The sequence below is a fragment of the Siphateles boraxobius genome, unplaced genomic scaffold (assembly GCF_051911475.1).
Source record: "Siphateles boraxobius isolate OS27281-9 unplaced genomic scaffold, OSU_SipBor_1 22, whole genome shotgun sequence".
Lineage (NCBI taxonomy): Eukaryota > Metazoa > Chordata > Actinopteri > Cypriniformes > Leuciscidae > Siphateles > Siphateles boraxobius.
In genome coordinates, this window is record NW_027508833.1 from 33,993,781 (window position 1) to 34,017,112 (window position 23,332).

Below are 23,332 nucleotides of genomic sequence, written 5' to 3' on the forward strand. Positions count from 1 at the left end.
ACTCTGTGGAGAAACGCTCCTGAAGGAATTCCAGCACTGCACCCACCGGGCAGTTAACTGGATCCAACTGGTGTTCCCCACACCAAGAGGTGAACATCTTCCACCTCAAGGCATATAATTTCCTAGTGGCCGGAGCTCTGGAGTGGAGGATGGTCTCCACGACCTCAGTCGAGAGACCAGATTCCATGAGCTGGGCCCCCTCAGAGGCCAAGCCCACAACCTCCATAGTTCTGGGCGGGAGTGAAGGATTAACCCACTCGTCTGAGAAAGAAGGTCCCTCCTGATCAGAATCTTCAGAGGGGAGCCGTCGAGGAAAGAAATTAGGTCCGCAAACCAAACTCCGGCCGGCCAGTATGGGGCTACCAACAGTAGACTGACCCCGTCCCGGCGAACCCTTTCCAGAACTCCTGGGAGCAGAGCAATCGGGGGAAATGCGTACATACGTGACACCACAGTGGATGTCTCCTTGGTTTCAAATAGGTCTACCTCGGCACAACCGAAATGTTTCCATACGAGCTCCACCACCTCGGGATGGAGTCTCCATTCCCCGGGTCTCGGCCCCTGCCTCGACAGGATTTCTGCCCCCTGATTTAAATACCCCGGGATATAAATCGTCCTCAATGAAAGAAGCTTCCCCTGGGACCATAGAATGATCTGGCGAGCCAGCTTGTATAATGGGCGCGAACGCAGACCCCCCTGATGGTTTATATAAGAGACCACCTATGTGTTGTCTGACCGGACAAGAACATAACAACCTCTCAGGTCTGGGAGGAAGTGTTTCAGAGCCTGAAACACCGCCAGCATTTCTAGACAATTTATATGCCATTGAAGATGATGGTCCTGCCACAGACCCTGAGCTGAGCGACCACTCATGATCACCCCCCAGCCTGTGAGAGAGGCATCCGTCGTTAGTCTTACATGACGACACGGAGCCCCCAACACAGGCCCTTGGGACAGGAACCAAGGTTCTTTCCACATAGTCAGGGCGCGAATACACCGTCGCATGACCCTGATCATGTGGAGTGGGTTTCCCCTCGGGGAGAACCCCTTGGCCCTGAGCCACCACTGCAGCGGTCTCATGTACAGCAGGCCGCAAGGTATAACTATTGGACGCTGCTGCCATCAGACCCAGAATTCTCTGATATTCTTTTACAGTAAGTGACTGGCCTAGCTTTGCCTGTTTGACGGCTAAGAGAATCGAAGCTATACGAGCAGGAGACAGACGTGCCTGCATCGTTGTCGAATCCAAAACCACACCCAGAAAAGTGGTCCTCTGTAATGGAGAAAGCACACTCTTCTTGGCGTTGAGCCTCAACCCCAACTTTTTGATATGGACAAGCACGACATCACGATGCCGGATCGCCTGATGCTCAGATTGAGCTAGAATCAACCAATCGTCGATTTAATTTAAAATGCGGATGCCCTGGAGTCGCAGCGGAGCCAGAGCTGCATCCATGCATTTCGTGAAAGTTCGGGGAGACAGTGCTAGGCCGAACGGAAGAACCCGATATTGGTACGCCTCGCCCCCGAAAGTGAACCTCAGGAACTTCCTGTGTTGAGGAAGGATGGAAATAGGGAAGTATGCGTCCTTTAGATCTATCGTGACAAACCAGTCCTCGGACCTGATCTGTAACATGATCTGCTAGAGAGTCAGCATCTTGAACTTGAGCTTCCCTACTGAGCGATTTAATAGGCACAGTTCTAAAATTGGACGTAACCCCCCATCCTTCTTTGGAGCGATAAAATATCGGCTATAATAACCCAACTCGCTGCTGGTAGGAAGAACTCGTTCTATAGCCCCCTTCAGCAGAAGAGTTTTGACCTCTTGTTCCATAACCAGAGCCTGCTCGGGGCCCACCACTGTGGCCAGAACCCCTCTGAAGCGAGGCGGGCATGATCTGAACTGAATCGCGTACCCATACTCGATAGTCTGCAGGACCCATTGAGATACATTTAGAAGGCTTTTCCACTCTGCCAAAAATTCTACTAAGGGTACCAGTCTCTTGAGACTGGCCTCTGGAATATTTGGAGTGGCAGACACAGTGCCCTGTAACGGCACACCGGCAGGGAACAACTGGTCTAGCCGCTCTAAACCGCTCCTCAGAATGGCGAGCGTCCCCATCTACGCCCCGGCACGCAGGCGGGGTTGGCAGAACGGGCCCCTGAGGGCACCGAGAGAGAACGGGCACCGTGTAATGCGGTGAACACCCTCCCCTCTCGGTGGGGACCACCCTCAGCATCCTGACGCTTTTGGCGTCAGGACCTCTTCTTTGACGAGGCCTTCTTGGCAACGATAACTGTCCTCAGATCAGCCCTGCCCCTAGACGACCTCGTCTGAGAGCACCGCGACAATCTGTTTTTGTTGCGCTCTATGTGAGGAGCCACTCGAGCAGCCCCGGAGACATGAACACAGAGGGGGAGACATTTCTGGAGCGCCGCAACCTGCTTTTTCTCTTCCTGAAACCTCTCGATGACCGAATTTACTGAGTCACCTAAGAGGCCAGCAGTAGAAAGCGTGGCGTCCAGGAGAAAAGATTTTTCCTTTTCTTTCATGTTGGATAAATTCAACCATAAGTGTCTTTCCGTTGCCACCATGGCTGCCATAGAACGGCCCACTGATTTGGCCGTCTCCTTGGTGGCACGGAGAGATAGATCTGCTGCCTGACGTAATTCTCGAATTACGTCAGCACTAATTTCATCCCCCTTACTCATATCTTTTAATAGGTCTGCTTGATAGGCTTGTAATACCGACATAGTGTGTAAGCATGCTGCCGCTTGACCTGCCGCCGAGTAAGCTTTTGCCCACCAAAGCCGAGGTGGTTCTTAATGGCTTGGTGGGCAATGCCGGTGTCTTAAATGACGATGCCGTAGCTGGAGATAGATGACTCGCTAACGTTTCTTCAGCCTTAGGCATCGCCCCATAACCATAATTCTTAGCCCCAGAAATATTTGAATAAACAGATGTTTGCTGGCTTAATATTCTGGATGACACTGGTCTTTTCCATGACCTTGACACCTCGGTGTGGAGGTCAGGAAAGAACGGAAGACACCGGCGTAGAGGTGCAGCACGAGAGGGCAGAAATCTTTCGTCTAGTTTACTCTTTGAACGAGATTCCTGACTATCAGCTGGCCACTCAATGCTTAATTTTTCTACAGCACGAGTGAGCACCTCCATAAGCTCCTCACTAGCAGGAGACTGAAGTGACGAGTCCGCAGTATCTGCTGTATCAATACTTTCAACATCCAGTTCCTCAGAACTGGATAATTGAAGTGATGGTGCCTCAGCCCGGGCGGAAGAAACCGCAGCGCGTGCTTCCGAACACGGATCTGAGGCACTGGATCTACCAGGTAAGGGCTGAGATAAGGCAGAGCCCGTCTCAATCCCTGCTGATAGATCCATTTGCGATCCCCACGATTGAATACTTCACTGTGCCTCGGCAGCAGCGGGACCCGAACCACTCTCCACGAAGATGGCTTGGCGGGAGCGGAGCGTTTTTATGGACAAACGCTCGCAATGCTCACAATCAGCTCCCTCGAGAGCTGACTGGGCATGCTGCACTCCCAAACAAACAACACACAGATTGTGTGTGTCCCCACCCGTAATATAACGTGGGCAGGGATGAACACACTTTCTGAACTGCTGTTCGCTCGCCATGATATATATAGTCTCTTTTATAGTTTTTTTTTTATACGTATATGTGAAAAACTCCTGCCTAGCAATTTCTAAGGACAGACAAAAACACTTGAGACCCAGACTTTTTCATACACAGAGCGCTTGCTGAAGACTCAGAAGCTGATGCGCTTGTGTTTTGGGGTGCTTATATAGTTTCCTGGTCGATGATGTCATCCGCCTATGACGTTCCGTCTCGCCATTGGACTGATTTCATACGTGCTTCATGACGCACTCACGCAGGGGCGTTCCCACAGCGTTTCACGCAGCTCGAGTTCCCTGAAAGGGAACTAGTAGCAGTGGTAACCAATTTTTTATCCCCTCTAAGAGATTTGGGCAAAATTATTGTCATTTTCGCACTGACAAACACAGCAATGTTAAGCTTAGATTAGAATGACAGCAGAGTGAACTTAAAGAAACTTTAGCAAGTCTATACTATTTGTGGATGTGTATTTAAAATGTGTGTGTGTGTGTGTGTGTGTGTGTGTGTGTGTGTGTGTGTGTGTGTGTGTGTGTGTGTGTGTGTGTGTGTGTGTGTGTGTGTGTGTGTGTGTGTGTGTGTGTGTGTGTGTGTGTGTGTGTGTCCATTTCATTCCCTGGGGGTATTACAGAAATCCCATCTCATCTCATTTATGAGGAGATTATTTGTTGCCATATGGTCACCCCTGACCTATATAAACTCCAACTATGATTAGTTGCAGGCTTATGAATATTTCTATAATGGAAAAATGTAACATGTCTGCAAATTAGTGTGTCCTTTTCTGCACTCAAATCGAGTGATAGAAAACTGTGTGATTCTGAGGGGAAATACCGTTGGATGAGGATAGTTACAGCTTTGAAAAAAATCTAATTCAAATCAAATATATTAATGTGCAAATTAAAAACTGAGAGATCAATGTAGAAGTACAACAATCATTACCGTTAGAACTTCTACCGATCCACAGAGCACTCTCTGAGGTGATGTCATCAACAGGTCCTGCTAGGGTTTGTGTGTCCAAAGCTGTGCCATCCTCCTCTAGACCATTCAGGAACAAGCTCACACTTGTGTCATGCATCTATGGATTCATCAGGAAAAAGAAGAATGAGTGCAATGTCATTCAATACTGAAATATATTGCTAGAAATAGTAAAGTATTTCCAAATGTAGTATATTTATATGTAATATTTATGTTTTATATGGCTGATGATTGTGGATACTCTTCTCAGAAAACACCCCTTCATCGCATTCTTATTTGCATATCTTTCACAGTCTCCTTTTTAAAAAAGTGCATGGAAATAAGTCAACTAAAAAAATCCATAAGGATGAAGGCAGCGTTAGACTGGAGGATGCTTAAGCTGCTCTCTTTCATGGCCACTGATTGAAAACTGTAGAGAGGCTATTCTTGAAATCTCTAACCGGCCAATGACTTGCTACTGAGATCTGAAGCAACGTCATAGTGATGTAAATGAATCTTGAAGTGCTTCATCCCATTTACTAGCCCTGCAGACTCTTGAAAGAGCTCTGGTACTCCCATTGTTGCCTTTTTTCTCCCTTCCATTCTAATAACTGTTGCTCTGGGACAATAATGAGGGTATTTTTTCAACCGTAGCATCAAAGTGTTTATGACAAAATATTTAAGCAATATAATCAGACATATAAGATGGTTGTGATTCAACCCAAAAAGCACAATTGTTATACTGCTTTTATGCAACCGTTCAATAAACAAATAAATAAAAGCGTTAATATTGAGAAAGTTAGTTATTTTATAGCCAACGAAATTAGTTCCAAATAAAACCGACAATCAAGATTAATGTCATCAAGCAACACACAGACTGAAGGCAGCAACTACAACATTCAGCTCCAATCCCGGGAGGCCTAAAATGCCTGGAGACATCAATTCATTAGAAATTCCCATTCATGACCTCAAGGCGATGCTGATTGGCCGATGGCACCACAAGAATGTGCACAGTCCTGAGCCCTTTGCTAGTGATATCCTTAAGCTGTGATGTCCAGGACAGCAGATGGGGAAAGATAGGCACTGATAAAATGTCTCTTATAATGTAATGCAATATATTTGAATATAAAACAAATGTTCTAAGACCACAATAATAGCTAATTTTTGAACAGAAAAAGGTGTTTTTGCTGCCACATGGTTTAGTTACAGCATCTAGCAGTAGGGGCTAAGGCTCTATGCTAACCAGCCAAACATGGCTGCTTGGTACATTCTGGCCCCACCTTGCATTCACTCCAGCAGGAAATTGGACTATACCATTTCACTTAGGAATGAGGGGCTCCCCCTCGTTTTTCTTGTTACATTTCATTTGCAGTAGTTTCAATGCTTCATTTGTGCATTACGCTACTTTTGTTGTTCTAAATGGGTTTTTGGTTAAATGTCTAAAATAAGGTCTGTGGTTAATTTAATATATTTTCCCATTTTATTCTACAACATAAAGTAATAGCCCACTCATACTTTTTTAAAGCCTCTAAATGTCTTGAAAAAGGCGGCTGCTTACAAGTGACTGAGGCTGGAATTTTCGTCCGATTTTGAGCCGAATTCTGATTCGTGCGACTAATTTTTGGGTCGAGATGATTTTCAGCTTTGTTGTGCGTCGTTTGTCGTGCAGTGTCCATGCAGTGTACTGGGAGAAAAGAGGCGATATCACACAGTAGAAGCAGAGCAACGAACCGATAGCCTAAAACTCTGTGTTTTTCCCCCTCATTGCGCCTGCGCGAAAACAGAAGTTTAACCATTTCATCTTTAATGCAGAAAAAAAAGAAAAAAGAAGGAGATCTTTAAGTTCTGTAGCTATCAAACTAGCTGCAAATTACTGTTGCTTACCTCCAGTTCGATATAGCGACATCGTGCCTCTTTTATTAATTTGTTAAATGTTCTTGTTAAACAAGCTGTTTTTGAAATATCGAAAACTGTTTTTAATTTTCATTGATGACTGATTATTCCAGTGTTCGGATATATTATAGACCTATACTGTAATGTCTATAATTAATTGTATAATCGACCTAAATTTTAAGAATAATTTTCAATGTAAGCAAGCTTCTATCTAATCTTTTATTATTACCCTTGCACCGTGTCGGTTATGCGGTGATACGCTGTGAAATATTGCATGGCAAATTAATTATAATAGCCTATTAATTTAATAATAAAAGTAAGCCTTCCCTTATAATGATAATAATAATAATACTTCAATAATACTAATAATAATTTAATACATAAAATGGAAATGCTAAATCCTCTTGATATTGATAGCTGATGATAATTGTTTTGATAATATCTCTGGATACACAATATCATGGTCTATTGGAGCAACCCGGCATAGGGGTTTATTGCACATATTTCACACGTATGGTGTGAGCAGTCAAGTCCTAGCTCGACGTTCGGACCGTATAGTGTGAGTGTGCGTTTAGTGCACATAAATCGTGAGCTTTGGCTTTACATCGCATGAGATCTACTCGTTCAGTGTGATTATGTAACCTCGCTGAAATCGCACAGTGTATGTCCGCCTTAAATGGTACAGAGGTTTTCTGGGACATTAGACGCAAACATGCAAAACAGAAAAACTAATCTCACTAATACTTCGTTGTTTTCTTTGTGCTCTAGCAAATTATTTTAACTAAAACTTTTAGTTTTATTTGAAAGAAAAATGTAATATTTTTTTGGAAGTTTAGCGGTGCCTACGTTGAAGTCGTGCATCCATGGTGTGATGTATCTAGCCTAACTTTAGCTTCTGGAAATTAGGCTTCAAAATGTATAAAAGTTGTGTTATTTTGTGAAGATTATCTTGATCCACAAAACATCTAAATGTCATTATATTTAGTTTGTCACAGAGCTAATTTCTGCAATAATCCATAAGAAATCCTATTGGCTTTTTGTCGAGGGAAACAAGGTAATGCTTCATGTTACAGTATGTGGCTTTTGATCCCAATGCGTCTTTTAAATGTCTTGGAAAAATGTGTAAAAACAATGATATATGAATATGGTATTCAAAATTTATTTATTTTTTGCCCATTTTTATGAGCTGATCATTACGTCATTATCAACCCCGGCATGTTTCTTTTAAAGGTGGAGAACAAAAGTCCTTTCTGTTTAGAACTATTTGTGTCCAAAGTAAATCACTTGGTTAGCTCATGTTGTGTTAGACTGCATGTGCAAAGTGTGTGTGTGTAGTGTGCGTTTGGTCACTGGTCTGACCTGTTTGGAACGCTGCCTTATGAGCTCAAACTGGTGTGGAGGTGGTTTCAGCTCTACAGTAGATTAATAACTGGACGTTCTTTGGAGCTCTTAGTAACGTACTAATCAGCAGGTGCTGACATCTTAAAAGCTTCTCTCCGCTTTCAAATTGAAAAAGGGATATTTAATCTGCACAGGGATTTACCAGAATGTGCAACAAATTTATACCATTATTTATACAACAATGGCTATTTAGCAAAGGTCCAACTTGCAGCATGCAGAAACTACTGATGAAACTAACAATAATTTATTCCTAAAGTATTGTGTTTTTACGTACAATAGGCACAAAAAAACAATATATATATTGGAAATGTTGGAAAAAGTACTTAAATTTACAGTGTAAACTGTGGGAAACGACAATGCTAAGATACAACAACACCCTAAACACAGAGCCAAATGTCTAACTTTATCACTAGCTGACATTAAGAAACAGTAATTCTGCACAACAAGGTCTTTAAAGGGATCACATAATGGAAAAGGCAAGCTAATCATTCACATTTAGCTTTTATCCAAAGCGACTTACAATTGCTATATTTCAGAGGTCGCACGCCTCTGGAGCAACTAGGGGTTAAGTGTCTTGCTCAGGGACACATTGGTGTCTCACAGTGGATTCGAACCCGGGTCTCTCACACCAAAGGCACGTGTCTTATCCACTGCGCCATCACCACCCATTTGAAGAGAAAGATTGAAACTTGCAAAAACTGCTTCTTGAATGGGTTCAACACTATAGACCATTAGCAGAGAAGTCATGAGAAGGAAACAGATGATTACACTTTATATTAAGACTCAACAGCAAACTCGCAACCCGTAAGATTTGCCTCCAATGGTTTAAATGAAAGCAAAAAATATCAGGAAGAAAGATGGAAAAACCTGGGGAGGGGGGGTAAATGGGATAATAATAAAATATAACCTCTTTAAACTGAAGCAGACCGTCTGACATGAGATTTATGAAATACTAAAAACCCTTTTCATGTGTTAAAGAAAGACAATTTAGCCAACAGAGAAAAAAACAGGGCACAATCTTTCTAAAATCTAACTGGGGGCTTTTTATATCAGTGATTTCATAATTCACACCAAAAACAATGTTGTGATCTTTGGGCTTGGACCATAAAGCAGGGGCAGATACAAGCTTAACCTGAAGCCAAGTCGTCTGCAGCAGCGTGAGTGACAAACCATTCATGATAAAGCCCTTTCCATTTCAGCACTGGAGGAGCTGTCAGGGCCTCTAGAAATATTCCACTCGGGATGAGGGTATCAGCGTGAGCAATCCTCCTCTTTTAACACTGATACCTGCCGGAGCCCTGCCCTTCTATCTGAATGCACACTCTCTCCCGCCACCTCATACACACTCACACATACATAACCGCAAACACGTGAGATGTTTTATTTATGGCTTATAGCAAGGTCTCCCTGTGATTCTTATCATTTAAATGAAGCAAAAAGGTTTTCATATTTGTAATTTGTTACATTATCACATGTTTCATAATGCACAGAGGGGCCAGTGTAGTGATGTGAAATATAACTAGCACAGACAGGAAGTTTGCAGCGTTGCTATTGATGCCAGAGCTTCTCTTCACTGTCCACCATTACAGTGCGAAGAAAACTGATGAAAAGCCAATTTCAGCTTTATCACATTAACGCAGCCATGAGAGAGAAACATTTGTTCTACTCAAGTACACTAAAGATACAATTACCAATCTCACATATACATGTTTTATATCAGGCTTCTTTCTCCTGTTGTGAGGATGGCACCAATATATTAAGACTAGCATGACAGTTTATTTAAGAAAAGAAAATTGTCTCTGTGGTGCTGGAGAAGTCAGAAATATATAAGGCAATGTGTCAGGGCTTTTAATAAAGGTAATAACTCCTGAGAGGCTATGCTTTACACAGAAAGCATATCATGAGATTTCTTTGACATTGTTTACTTTGCCTGAATGGAACAGAAATGATTTTAACTAACTAGGTTTTCAATACAATGTATTATTAGTATAGTTTCTATAGTTAGAGTTATGTGTCAGTAAAAAGTGGGAAAAAAAATCTGCTGAGGACCCAGGCAGAAAAAAGCAGCAGATAAGCGTTTATTTATTTATTGTTCCTTTCATATTTTTTTTTTGTTCCATATTGACACCGTAATGATTAGGCTAGTAGCATAAAATACTAAGTCTGATTACCAAATGCTCAAGCAGTGACTATGCATTACAGAACAGAGAGTGCAATGAATACGACTGCAACTTTGACATTTTAAACTAGGAAATTAGTAAATATTCATAAACCCCACTGTCTGTAAACATATGGCATAATTGTTTTACTGGAAGCTGTTTGTTTTTACAGCATCATTAAATTATCTTCCTGCTAGGAAAATTACTGATGCAGGAATACCTAGATTTGTGGTGACTTACATTCTTTTTATATCAAGATAATGATTTCAAGTAGACTGTTTCTTGAAAACATGACATTTACAAGCAATTTACAAGTGCAAATGTTCCTAATTGATCCGGTTGTCATTAAGGATATTAATCAAACATGCTCTCTCTCCAGTGAGCGAGGAGGGTGAATTCAATGTAGCTTCAATGCAACAATGGAAAGAGCAATATCTGCTGTAAAAGATGCTGAAACATTATGAAAATCTATGGCTATACTGCAATGCACAAAGTAGTTGCACAAAATGGTCTCTGAGAAGCCATAACAAAAGGTAAGGTTTAAGACAATCCACCAGCAGACCAATAAAATATACATTTATGCCAGTGTCTTTGCTTTTTTATATAGTGGTATAAAGGCAAGCATCATCCTTACTATATTGCTTATTCTGATTACTTGAACTCATTTGACTCGTGTTGAAATGTAATAGGTAGGATTAGGAGTTTGTTCAAATGTGTCATTTATACATAATGCATTATAGCCCTTCAAAATCATGGGATGTTAAAGCAGTTAAAATGTTGCTATAACCTTTATGGAATTGAAAATCAGACCAAGTAAGTGAGCACATACATCATTCACTTGCAAGATTACCAGTCCTGAACAACCATCAAAGTAAAATAACCAAGCCCACATTTCATGCCTCTCATTATTTATTACCTCCAAAGATGAAATATATAATTGAGCCAATGTCGTGCATATGTGATTTTTTCTGTTTGATGAATTGCCGTTTATTTAGAAATGCCGGAAATGTTTAACATGCTGGCGCATTTTAGCGCATGACTTATTGCCGTCCGGCCTTATTTATGTAGTGCGCTGAGTGCTGGTGTGTTCATATGACTTTGCTGTACACTTCACAGATTGTGGATGCAGGGGCAGCGTGCCACAAGCTACCCATCCATCTCCTGACAGGCTTCAGATCCAGGACTGTACACTTCATTTTTTCCTCTACCCATCCCTCTCGTGCCTTTCACTAGCAATAAACACATGCTAACCAGGCAGAAGGGCAGTGGCAGCTAAACAGAGGAGACGTAATCAGCTCCGCCACATCTGCAAAGAGCCGCGACCCCGCAGCTATGACAGATTACAGGACTCAGTCGCGGCCACACAATGCATTTGATCTGTCTGATCAACATGGACGATTTCCGGGATGGCACTCGCCCTGTGGCCGTATGCCAGTCTGTCATTGTTACTCACGCCTGGTTTGAGAGACATAATATACAGTGAAATTCCGCATATCGACTTATGGCCATTACCAGTTTCGCAGGGAGCTCTGCCACTCAGCATTGCCCTTTTTGATTTATATCCATCCGCCGCTGATCTTCTCTGACTTTAATCTGAATAAAGACTCCTGAGAAAACTTGCCAAGGAAAGCCTATCTCTGGGTGAACGTTTAATTCCGTCTGACATTGATGCGCTGAAACACATATAAACGCCTCGACGGACCAGATTAAACAATGCTCTGTTCGTCATTGCTGGCGGTTCTCAAAAGGCCAATGTATTTTTCTTTTGATACGACGCGTAATTTAAACCAGTATATTCATAAGCACTGCGAGAAGTGCCGCCCATGTCCCGAAGAAGTCAACTCCAGGAGCTTACAGCAGCAAAGACTCTAATTTCCTGTCAACACTTTGGGGTGATTTATTCACCACTCATGGCCTCCGGTGCCCGTAGACAGTGAGCTGGGGAAAGGTGGAAGCTCTCCTTGCCTCCATCCACCTTGTTTCACCTTCACTTGTGCTGCCATTCAGTCTCCATCACTCTGGGTGGCACAAGAAGCTCTGAAAGGTCAGCTGACCCGCTGCCAGCTCCCCTGCCAGAGCCAGAGGGCAGCCTGATAGCAGTGCTGATGTCTCCTCTGCTTCAGATTGACTCCTGCGCTTCGACAAAGTTTATTCACAGCACACCTTTATCTATAAAGAAAAACATCATGATATTCGAATGTATATTTTCCATTTTTTTGTTCTAGTTTTTCAGAGTTTTATTGTGAAAAGCAATGAAAAATAAGCTGCAATCACAGCTCACAACAACACGAAGTGAGGGCTTTGAGTCTATTTGTGTTAAAGACTGTATTACTAAACATATACTGTGAAAGCGAGCTGCCTACAGGCCTTTATTACACTGCATGATCTTTTTTTTCCCTCACACAGATAGTTTGACTCGAGGCAGCCAGCTACCCTTTGCCAACCCCACCACCTCACCCCGGTTTTAGTGGTCCTCTGGCTCAAGGGGCCCTGGGCCACAGGCTGGCTGGCCTAGTTATCTTTGGGTGGGGTGAAGTTCATGCAGGGTGATGAGGCATGTGCACATTCGGGTTAAGAGCTTGAGACTCGGCAGCTCTTGGCCAAAACAAATGTCCCCGGAGAACGAGTGTCTACCACAGTGCAAGCCTCTGCGATCGAAATGGCACGGCCAAGGCCTAGACCCTTGTGGAAGCTCTAATTGTGCGTGAAAATGTTCATTAACTTGTGGAATTCTCACAAACTTCGAACAGCCAAAGACAACATATAAACAGCCACAAGAGCGCAGTTTCGGAACACTTCCCCCAAGAGCTGGAGAACATACCGTTATTGGGCACCTGCCCTCTCAGATTTTTGAGCCAAGTGGATTTTTAAGGCTATTTGATGAAACAATTATTTGAATGTTTGAAAATGAAGTAAACATGGTCAAATTCGCAAAACTTTGCAGGCAAAAAAGGTCCATTGTCTACTGTAGTGATATATAAAGCACAGTTCAGACTTTAAGTCACTTTCTAACCAAGCAGCTTTCTGTAGGTTAACAGGGTGAATTTGTGACCAAATTAAACCCATTGCGATAACCTATGTGGGGAGATCTTTCGCCCTCAAATTGCAATCACGTGGATTCCTATTGAAATTACAGAATTTGGCCCATGAAAATTTGCAGAACAACGGTAAATGTCATTGCACCTTTACACGATTTTTGAAGAAAGAAAATACACGTATACACACCTACATTTGCTCAGTGCAATCAAGTCCACTTTTATTTAACATAATTGTATATTCAAGAATGTATAATATTCAATGCTTTTTAACTGTTCAATAAATAAGAGGATCATATTGAGTAAAAAAGCATTTGACATTTCTATTTTCTTGTCTATTTTTGCTCAGCCAACAATAAGGTGCAAATGAAATCAAGCAGACTAAACTGTTGCAGGTCTCTGAGCAACACACAATCAAGAGTTGAGTTGATCAATTCAATTCAGTTGTGTAACGTAGGGTGAAATTAAAAAACAAAGGAGAGCTGGATCCAAATGCAGTGGGTTTATTGACAAAAAAAATAATCATAAACAAATCAAACACAAAGGCCAGAGAAACATGAACAGACTGAGTGCACCAAACATGACATCAATGTAGGAACAAGACTCGACAAGGAACAAAAGAAACACTGGGTTTAAATGCACAAGGGGTAATTGTCAAACAAGACATACCTGGGGAAAAATCAAATAACTAATCAACAAGAAAAACTACAAAGGACTACAAAACATGGCGCAGAACAGGAAATAACATAAAAGTCCACACAAGACCAGAGGAACACAGGCTGGGATTATGACAAGTTGAGTGACTGATTCAAATCTCACAATCATCAAGACAGGGATGTGTTTGTCTTTTTTAAAGAAACAGTGTTTTTAATGAATCCGTTCATTTAATTATTCAATTAATCACTTGTAGAGATAGTCACTTGTTCGACTTGTGAATGAATTGATGTTTGTTTTTAAATTAATCAGTTTATTCAACAACTCAAATGGATCAATTCCAAGAACGGTCTTGCCTGGCGACCTTGAAAGAACAAACCCGGAAGGACGAGAGGACACAAAACGCATCCTTGTGAGAATTTAGATATCCTGTGATCTTATTGCTCAACTGACTGTCCCAGCATATTATAAGTAGCAGCTAATGCAACATTCTTTCATATTATTATTATAGACATTATTTTCATATAGTTTTATATCTTTTTTTTTTTTTTTCAGCTTCTAAATAGAAAAAAGAAACTGATTATGGTTTTATTTCAGCTTCTAAATGGAAGTAGCAACTCAGGCGTAACTCAGATCTGTTTGACACAGGCAAGGTCTCTACTTGGCATCACAGCAGCCTTTTAAATTGTAACCAAATACAAGATCTGAAAGTTAGAGCAGACAAAACAATGTTTGTGACACGGATACCCTATAATGGACAAGATGTAGATGTGATGATAATGTCCAATTCACTAGCAAAGAACTACATCAAAAGAGTCCCAACATTTATATGCAAGAACAATGAAGTTTTAAACATTTATAAGAGCAAGTTTTGTCATGACAGGTACCTGACACGCATTGATATGATAATTTAGATTTACATTGAGGAACTGCAGTAATCACTGCTCCTCCTTGGCATTTACATTTTCAACTTTCCCTCTTCGACGACTCTTTTCATGTGTCAGCTAAGCTGTGATACGTTCACGGTTTTGAACTGACGTGCAAAGAGAGACAAAAAGAACACTGTTTTACTTTTCCTCCCTGCCGAGTCTTATGCCACTCGATACTTGCTTGATCTCAATTATGGCCCACATCTTCAGAGAGACAAATTACTCACAATAAGCAGTGCAACAAACAACTGACAGGAGCCCACTGTCGCTCCTCATCGTCATCCGGGCAGGCAGCATAAAAGGCATATCACTCTTCTCTAGCTTCTCCTCCTCTGTTGCTCTCACTCTCCTCTTAAAGTAATGACTACGGACAAGTACCTACAGATCAACTCCTCTTTTCTTTTTCCCTGAAGCCTTTCTAAATGCTGTAATGTTGTATTCCGTTTGAGTGTTTCTTTTTTCCTCCGCTCTCTTTATCTTGGAGTTTCCTTTGACTATAGAGGCTTCCTCCACAGACGGCAGAAAGAGAGCTACCTGTCAGGTCGCTTAATTATTTGGCGGTCTGCTTTTTACAAAACCATACTGGCAGACAGTAGCCGAGTAAAAGACAACAAATAATCTCATGCTACTGACCCTGAGGGAAGTGAAGTGATAGCGATTATGCTAAAAACCCAGGCTTACCTGTATATTATAGTCTTATATTCCAGATTATAATTGTTAAAAGTAGGAAGAAAAAGCAAGGGGTAATGATGCATGACAGACAAACAATATGTAAATCTAAAGATAACGGCATGTATGGTTTTGGATGGTCAACCACTCCAGTTAATTTTCAACCAGGGATATTTGTACCCAGGGGTACTTGACTTGGAAATATTTGATTTTGCTTTGTTGAACCTATAAAACAAAAACTGACAATAAATAAAATGTAAATGACGACATGTATTTTATATAGTACCTCTCAAAATTGTGGTACATATAATTAATTAGTACAAATTAAAATTAAAAGTTAAATCAAATCATTATTTTTTGTCGATTCATTTGTTTGAATGAACCAAACTTTGTATTGTGCCTCCTATCCAATAAATCACTGTAAACTTTGTGGTTTGTTACTTTTAATATAAAAAAGTCTCAGTTCTCATATTGTGTCAATTTTATTACGGAATCCAAACAAGAAATACCATTTTTGCCCTCTTTGATGTGGCGTGACTGATAATTGTAGCGCCTCAGTTCAAGCGAAGCGGCAGCGCAGAGTGCACGTGAATGGGATCATCTCTCTTTGCTTTACTACTAGTTACAGCATGAAATAAACATGAATGAACATCAGAAGGTATGTTGAAAGATACAGTACAACTTCCCAAAATCCGTAGTAGTCTCATGTAATCATGTAATGAAACAATCAGTGTTTCAACCATGGAAAGACAACAATGTAACAGTCTCATAATGTTACATTCAGGGCCGGCCCGAGGCATAAGCGAACTAAGCCACCAGGGGGCCCCCCAATCGAGTTTAATATTTTTTTTTTTTTTTTAGATGACTTAAACAAGTGACATAAATGAATGAAGATTAGAGTGAACGAATAATTCAAGACAAGAAAATTCTGATTTCATGATCAATATACCTGCCAACAACTGCTGCTGTGTCTGCCAGCATTTAAGTCATGCGCATAATCTAGACACCTCGCGAGTGTATAGACAATTCGTGCACAACTGTCACGGTTTAAGTTGGAGAAAATAGCCGCAGGGGAACTTAACCTTCTAGGTGTAAGGGTAGCAGTTTGAATAAATAATAAACATAGCAGTTTGAACTCTTCTCCACTTTATTATACCACACATCAGATCACTAACTCCAAAAACCCGCGACACTCCCAGTACCAAGTGCGCGCGACCCATTCCTATCTACGGCAAGCCCCGAAGGGAAAAATAGATTGCATACACACATACATCGAGCGCCAGTACATCATTACCGGTATTATATGAACAGACTTTGTTGGATTCTGTCATGTACAATCCAACAAAGTCTGTTACAATAATAATAATAAAAAAGATTTTGAGGACAGTTACACTGTATTGAGACAGTTGAGAAATAATAATATTTTTACAGTTTTCAACAATAATTGTCATTGTTGAACCCTTGCTCTTATTATGTTTCTGATTTCTCAGTTTTGTCATTATTTTTGCAAATAATTTATTTTATATGTTTTGAGACAGTTTGTTTTAAGAAGTTTCAAAGAGTTAGTAAAAGAGTAAAGTAAAAGTTAAAGCTTTTTTTATTTAAGTAGGCATCTATTTTTTATTAAGTATTTATTTTGTATTAATTCATAACCTCACTGTATTCATTTATAATGTATCATTATTGCGTGACATTTGTGTCAATAATCGTCAAGCACAGGTGACTTCACGTAGTGGGAGGGGGGCCCCAAATCAAATTCTGCTTAGGGCCCCCAAAAGGCTCGGACCGGCTCTGGTTACATTTTACCTCAGAAAAACCATAAAATGTCCATAAACTCGGTAGTTAGCTACAAAAAAGAACTCTAGAGAGGATCATTTTGCTAAATATATGCACTATATTACATAAACATTGTATTTTTACTTAACCTGTTCTTCAATATTTCATGTTTGAATAAATCAGGCAAGTTTTTATGACAGACGCCATTTAAATGTTTAGGCTATATTTAAAAAATTAGTAAAAACATAATAATGTAATTTAAAAGTTATTATTAAGTTATGATAAAACCTTATTATTAAGTTATGATAAAAACAAGTTAGTTAATTTTAACCTTTATTATTAATATATGTTCCCAAGTTTACATCATTAGTTGAGAGGTATTTTTTTTTGTCTTTGAGAAAATTTGTCATGTACAACCTATAGTCTAACTGATACATACCCTAATTAATTAATAACAAATTGAATTGAATCAAAGTCAGAATCGAATCAAATCACAAGCTTGTGAATCGAAATCGAATTATAACACATTGACCCAATAGTGACCCTATTGGTCACTGAAGTCGACTAGTAAGTTTATGCTGATTTATTTTTTTGCTTAAACACAGACTTCTCAGACAGGGGTTTCCTAGGATATAGCCTAACCTTTCAATAGGATAAGTGACAGAAATTCAACATAAATAGGCTTTTTACAATCAAAGTCATTACAAGAAGCTCTCTGCCATGTTCTCATGATCTGCCAATTTTCGCCTACATAATACATTTCAACACAATTGCATAATCTGTAATCTCCATTTTTTGTAAGGACTACAATATTGTATACATGATGAAAAAAACTGAAACCAGATACTTAGACTATGTCAGTAATAGCCCTCCGCAAGTAGACCACCATGAAGAGTTAAGGCTGAAAATAGGCTAATTTTGTCCCTGGAATACAGTGACCGGCCTGCAGTTTAAATTCCTAATGGGCACAGAGAATATATCTTATATAGTCCAAGTCAAGGCTGTCGCAGGAAGGGAACATATTACCTCTGAATTTGTGAGAAGGATCTCATTATCATAATAATAATGTTTTCTGTCCCAGAAGTCAACCTGCTATTCATAATCTGAACGATTGCAATTTAAAGCCATAATAATCACTACTATTGTAAGGTAATACTCTCCACAGACAGAGCACTCGGTTTCCTGATGCTGGCCAAGTTTATCCTCTACTCTTTCTCCTCTCATTTCTGACTCAGAGATACAGGCAGCCATTCGCAAAGCTGAACAATGCCAGAGAGCCAGTCCTGATGGGGCTGACTGGTACTTTGTCTGTGCAAAGGGCTTAGAAAGCCAAGAATGAAACATGACCCAGCAATTCCATGTTTTTGTGCTCTTCATATTTGCATCGCTGCATTGGATGTGGATCATTCTTTGAAAACAAAGGAGAGGCAAAAGCAGCTGAGTATTTCTGACAGGAATGAAGCAGGAGCGACTGGGCCTGGTGTGTGTGTTGATATGTATTCAGAGCGGGGTGTGTGAGGGGCTGACCTGCTCTCTTCCCCCTTCCTGCCCTCACAGCTGCAGGAAAGCAGATGTTTACCACTGTAATTAACGCCTTCTATTCATGCATCTTGTCCAAAGTGGAAATCTGTTGTGACATGGGTTCAGCGAGAACCTGCTGCGGGTTCTCTCGACACAATATTAATATCAATATTTTCCAGCAGCTAATTACCTCAGATATGAATGGAGCGTGATTTAGTGTTGCCAAAGCAACACTACATGACACTAGACTAAGCTTATTATATTATTTTTTCTGCAATGCTAGAAAAAATATTAATCAACACTGCTAGCTCAGCAACATATATTTTAAAGTACAATAGATTGAAATTATCTTAATCACATCAAGTGCGTTAATTATATACCACCTCTGAAACCACTTTGTCAACATAAGCAAGGCTACAATAACATCACAGCTATCTAAAAGCAATCCAAACAAATCCTGATGAATAAAATCAAGTCCTGCCCTATTTTCCAATATAAATAACCACAGAAAGAGTAAGAGAATAGAAACATGCTGCCTACCTGTAGAGCCATGTGTGTCCAGTGGCCAATGCTAATGTGACCTGCAGTCTTCATGCTTATGGAGAAGTTTTGTCTGCTCTGAATGCTGTGGTGGATCTTAATGTCTTCCACCGAGACTGTCACCAGAAGCACCAGTCTGCCCATTGCGCTCTTTTCGATTAAAGTCCTGCACATTAGGAAAATAAACATTAATGATTGGATGAGACCAATTAGGCATTCAAAGCATGCACCATAAAAGAATATCCAACATTTTGCATTGACTAATACATCTTTATATTAAGCGCTTCATAACATTTTATAAAGAACAGTGAAAGACATTAGTAAACAATCAATACACCTTTAAAAGATCGGCTATGAAAATCCAACATCCCTCTTTTACTAGGAAATTTTGGCCATCTGAAATGAACATCACTCTGACATTTATGCATGTTGTATCAATATTTTCCATTTGCTTTTTCTTGTTACTCAAAAACACCCTCATACACTGTCATATGAAACACCATTACAGACATTTTACAGGAAACGGCAGCATTTACGAACACAGGCCACCGCATCCAATAAATCATAAAGCATTTTTACTCAGGTTGCGGCTGGCCCCGGAGTCAGAAACATCTCACCTATAGCCAAGCTTTGCTGCCTGCTCCACTTGCAATTAGGCCAGGCTTCTCAAGGGAAGGCAACATTTTAGTATTCAATATGTCTAGTAAGGCAAGTGTTCCAAAAAACTACGTCTGAGCAGTGTATATTTTTATGTCATATTACCAAGGGGATCTTAGGCAAGGTATTAAACACAGGACAATTAATTCACTATAAGAACAGAATAAACACGCTCGCCTGTTGACTCTGCATCCCGCCACTTCAAGGAGAGAACGCGTCGGATGAACAGCCTTGACCGCACAGACTCACTTATTTATTTTTCAACACTACACTCTGGTGTCTTTCTCTCTTTTTTCATGCTCTGCACTTGATATAAAATGCTGAAACAGATTTTCTTCTTCTATAGCCTGTCTGACTCCATCCTTTCATCCCATCACCCACTTTCAACTATATCATTTTCTGTGCTGTGGAAAAACAAAGTGGCCTTTGAGTTGATGCTTTTTTGTCAGAGCTCAGGAAACACTGTGGCAATTTCATTTCATTGATCTAAAACTGGCCACAGCTGGTCTTGCAGGAGCAGAGCAAACAGGGCTCAGAGCTTTTTCAACTTGGCAGGACTCCTCACAGAATGTATTCCATGTACTAACATGGTTTCAAAGTGTAGATACAACAGAGGAAATGTCTGAAAATGAGGTGAGGACAACCAACAGCTGAGTGGGGATCAACTACACAGGAAAAGCTATTTTGAATAAAACCAGCTCTGGCAAGGCGAGTGGTCGAGCTAATCCATATCGGGTTTAGATCATACAGCGGTGTTCTAACAAGTCATTCTTTTCCTGGAACGGAACAGGTATTGAAACTGATCCGGTTGATTAAGTAAAATATTCACTCTCTAAGTGACAGAAACACTTGCACTGGCTCTCTGATCTTCTTAAGGGAAAATTCTAGACGTGTGTCTACTTACATTACAGAGTCTTGCTCGAGTTTCAGCCACACCGTTAGAGTAAATGAGCTTGCTTGGCCAAAGCTTAGAGTTGAGGGGGAAGCCGGACAACCTCTCGAGGTGGGAAAGGTGAAGCTGGTGGAATCAGCCTTTGCACCTGGGCGGTGGTCTTGTGCATCACCTTTCCAGCATGTGCTCACACCTGCGAAAATGTCGGTGTAGTCTGGCGTAGAGGAACTATATGGACACTCTTGGATACAGAACTTCTGGATACAGGTGAAGAGATCCTCCTGAACCTGGCCGGCTTGACAGAAAGTACTCCTTTCAGGAATTCCACATGTGGCCCTTGTCGGCGTGGTGCTGACAGATTTATATGCCCCTATGTTCTCAAGCCTGGGGAAGTTGCCCTGAGGGGCAACTAGGCTGAGGGAGGCATAAAAGCCTAGGGTGTACAGTAATAACATAGCACCTTTGTGCCCAAGGAGCCAATTCGTCGTTGGTGCCGAGGTTGCCTCCTGATGTAGTGATCTTAAATAAGTAATGATGGTCATGCCGGTGGTGACATTTTTACAGTCCAGTGCCTTGGGTAAGGCAGCGCAGCTTAATGGCACAATGTCAAAGAGGAGGCCAAAGCCTTCACATGATAGGTAGGATTTGGGCCCGTCAAAATCCTGTAGAAAACCAAAGGGAGAAAGGAAGAGCAAAATCATATGTGAAAACATATTTATGAAAAATATTATACCCTGACACCCTCCCTGAGGCTCTTAGGATTCCACTTGATGCAAGAAAAGCTTAACAATTACTTTTGCTGGTGAATCTGAATTGGACTGGGCATGGCTTTCTACAATGAATTACAAAGAGAAGAGTTATAATAACCTTTCTAAAATGGTGTACAGTAAAGACACAAAATACACATACAAAAAAGAGACGAAAAACAAATCAGGTAGGTTTATGCTTTCTTCTTTCTTTAAAAAAATCCAGAGTAACAGTCTACAAGATTGATTGATGATTGAGCGCAAGATCAACCTCGTTCACATTACCATCTAAGCGGGCTATTTGCCATACGGTGGCCGAGATAGCTCAACGCGCTGCGACTGAAAAAAAACCCACATGCAAATAGAAAACCAACCAAATACAGAAACGCTCTGCAAAATACTCAAAAATACACGCACTGCAAATACACACAAAGCCACCAAATACAAAACAGGCTGCAAATATCACAACATGTGTGCTACAACGAAGAAAACAAACGCAATTAGAAAAAACCTGCTGGAAAAACACCAGCAAATTAAGAAAACATAAGTTTGAAAAACACATGTGCTGCAAACACTTAGAACGCAACCAAATACAGACACAGTAGGCTATGTTTCAAGGGTATCCCAACAAGTGACGTGGTATTGTCACCTGAAATCAGATTTATTTATTTTTTACATTCTGATCTGTGCTTGTGAGTATTTGCAGCACGTTTCTATATTTGTGAGTATTTGCAGCGGCTATTTGGTTTGCGTTGCAATCTTAAGAACAGGTTGATTAAGCCAATCTTATTGACTTTGTATCAGAATGAAGAAAAAGAGCAAAAACAAGCAACCCCGTGGGAATTATTGCCTTCGTCAACGGTGTGCGAGTTAAACACAGATTTTCAACGGGGCCAAAATTAAAAAGAAAAAAAAATTGTCAGCTTGACGTTTTCCCCTCTGGCAGCACACTGTTACTATGGTTACCACAGGCAACCGCGACATCTGTTTTACGACTTATATTTAGTGTAACGTTACTCTGACAAACTTTTGTGCCTACTGAGACGTTGTTTGAAAACGCTCTTTGTACACTTCTAAATAAAAGAATACACACGTTTAAGCCCCCAAATGATTTATTTTGACTTTCTTAATTAGCCTGGTGCCCTGAACCCACCATAATGCGCACCATGAACAAAAGCAATGGCTGTTTAAACGTCCTGATTAGTCTATAATGAATAGAAGGAATGTGTCGCATTAAAGTAATACAAGCAAATATGAACGGGGAAAAGCCACATTAGAGATCCATAGGCTACGTGAGACTGAAAACAGACTATATTCTTACCTCGGCGCATGATGATGAATTCAAGGAGCGCGTGGCCACTCTGAGCAAAGCAGATTATGAGAGTTTGCCATCTGCTCCTGTCCAGAACTTGAACGCTCGGTCACTCTAAAACAATTTACCGAAATGCTGATAAATAACATACACGTACATACACATATCCGCCACGAATACAAACAAAACACCTGTTGGCATCATTGATCGGTCGCTGGAGGAAGATGTCAGTGTTACATTACGTCTCGATTTAACAAGTGGATCTCTTGGCTCAGGAACGCCACTCGACGTCGCTAAGCAACCCGGCACAGAGTTGCACATTCAGGTGCTGGACTCCGGGAGGGGAAAGCAGGACAAAGGATTAAAGAGAGGGGGGCTGAATGAATGCACTATGTAGGGATGTCTGAGTATTATTATGGTCCATGACGCATGGCTCACTCTGATCACTGGGTGGCATTACATTGGCCAAATGTCGCATCCTTCTTTAAGCCACTTGATATGGGCGTAAATGAAACAACCCTTATAAATGATTGGATACGCCTGC

The 23,332-nt window shown here is 40.9% G+C and overlaps 1 protein-coding gene across 2 annotated transcripts in view; it reads right to left on the reverse strand.

Moving 5' to 3' along the window:
* Nucleotides 1-23,057, reverse strand: part of ush2a (Usher syndrome 2A (autosomal recessive, mild)) — a 238,385-nt gene extending 215,328 nt beyond the window's left edge. Inside the window, exons 1-4 of one of the 2 annotated variants that reach the window (XM_077239789.1) lie at nucleotides 22,798-23,057; nucleotides 20,743-21,392; nucleotides 19,182-19,347; nucleotides 4,590-4,725 (exon numbers count right to left, since the gene is read on the reverse strand). In XM_077239789.1, coding sequence (XP_077095904.1) covers nucleotides 4,590-4,725; nucleotides 19,182-19,347; nucleotides 20,743-21,272 — 832 coding nt within the window. In that variant the 5' untranslated portion in view covers nucleotides 21,273-21,392; nucleotides 22,798-23,057. Of the gene's footprint in view, nucleotides 1-4,589; nucleotides 4,726-19,181; nucleotides 19,348-20,742; nucleotides 21,393-21,639; nucleotides 21,762-22,797 lie in introns of those variants that run through there. The other variant, XM_077239790.1, reaches the window with a different exon arrangement.
* Nucleotides 23,058-23,332: the final 275 nt, after the last annotated feature.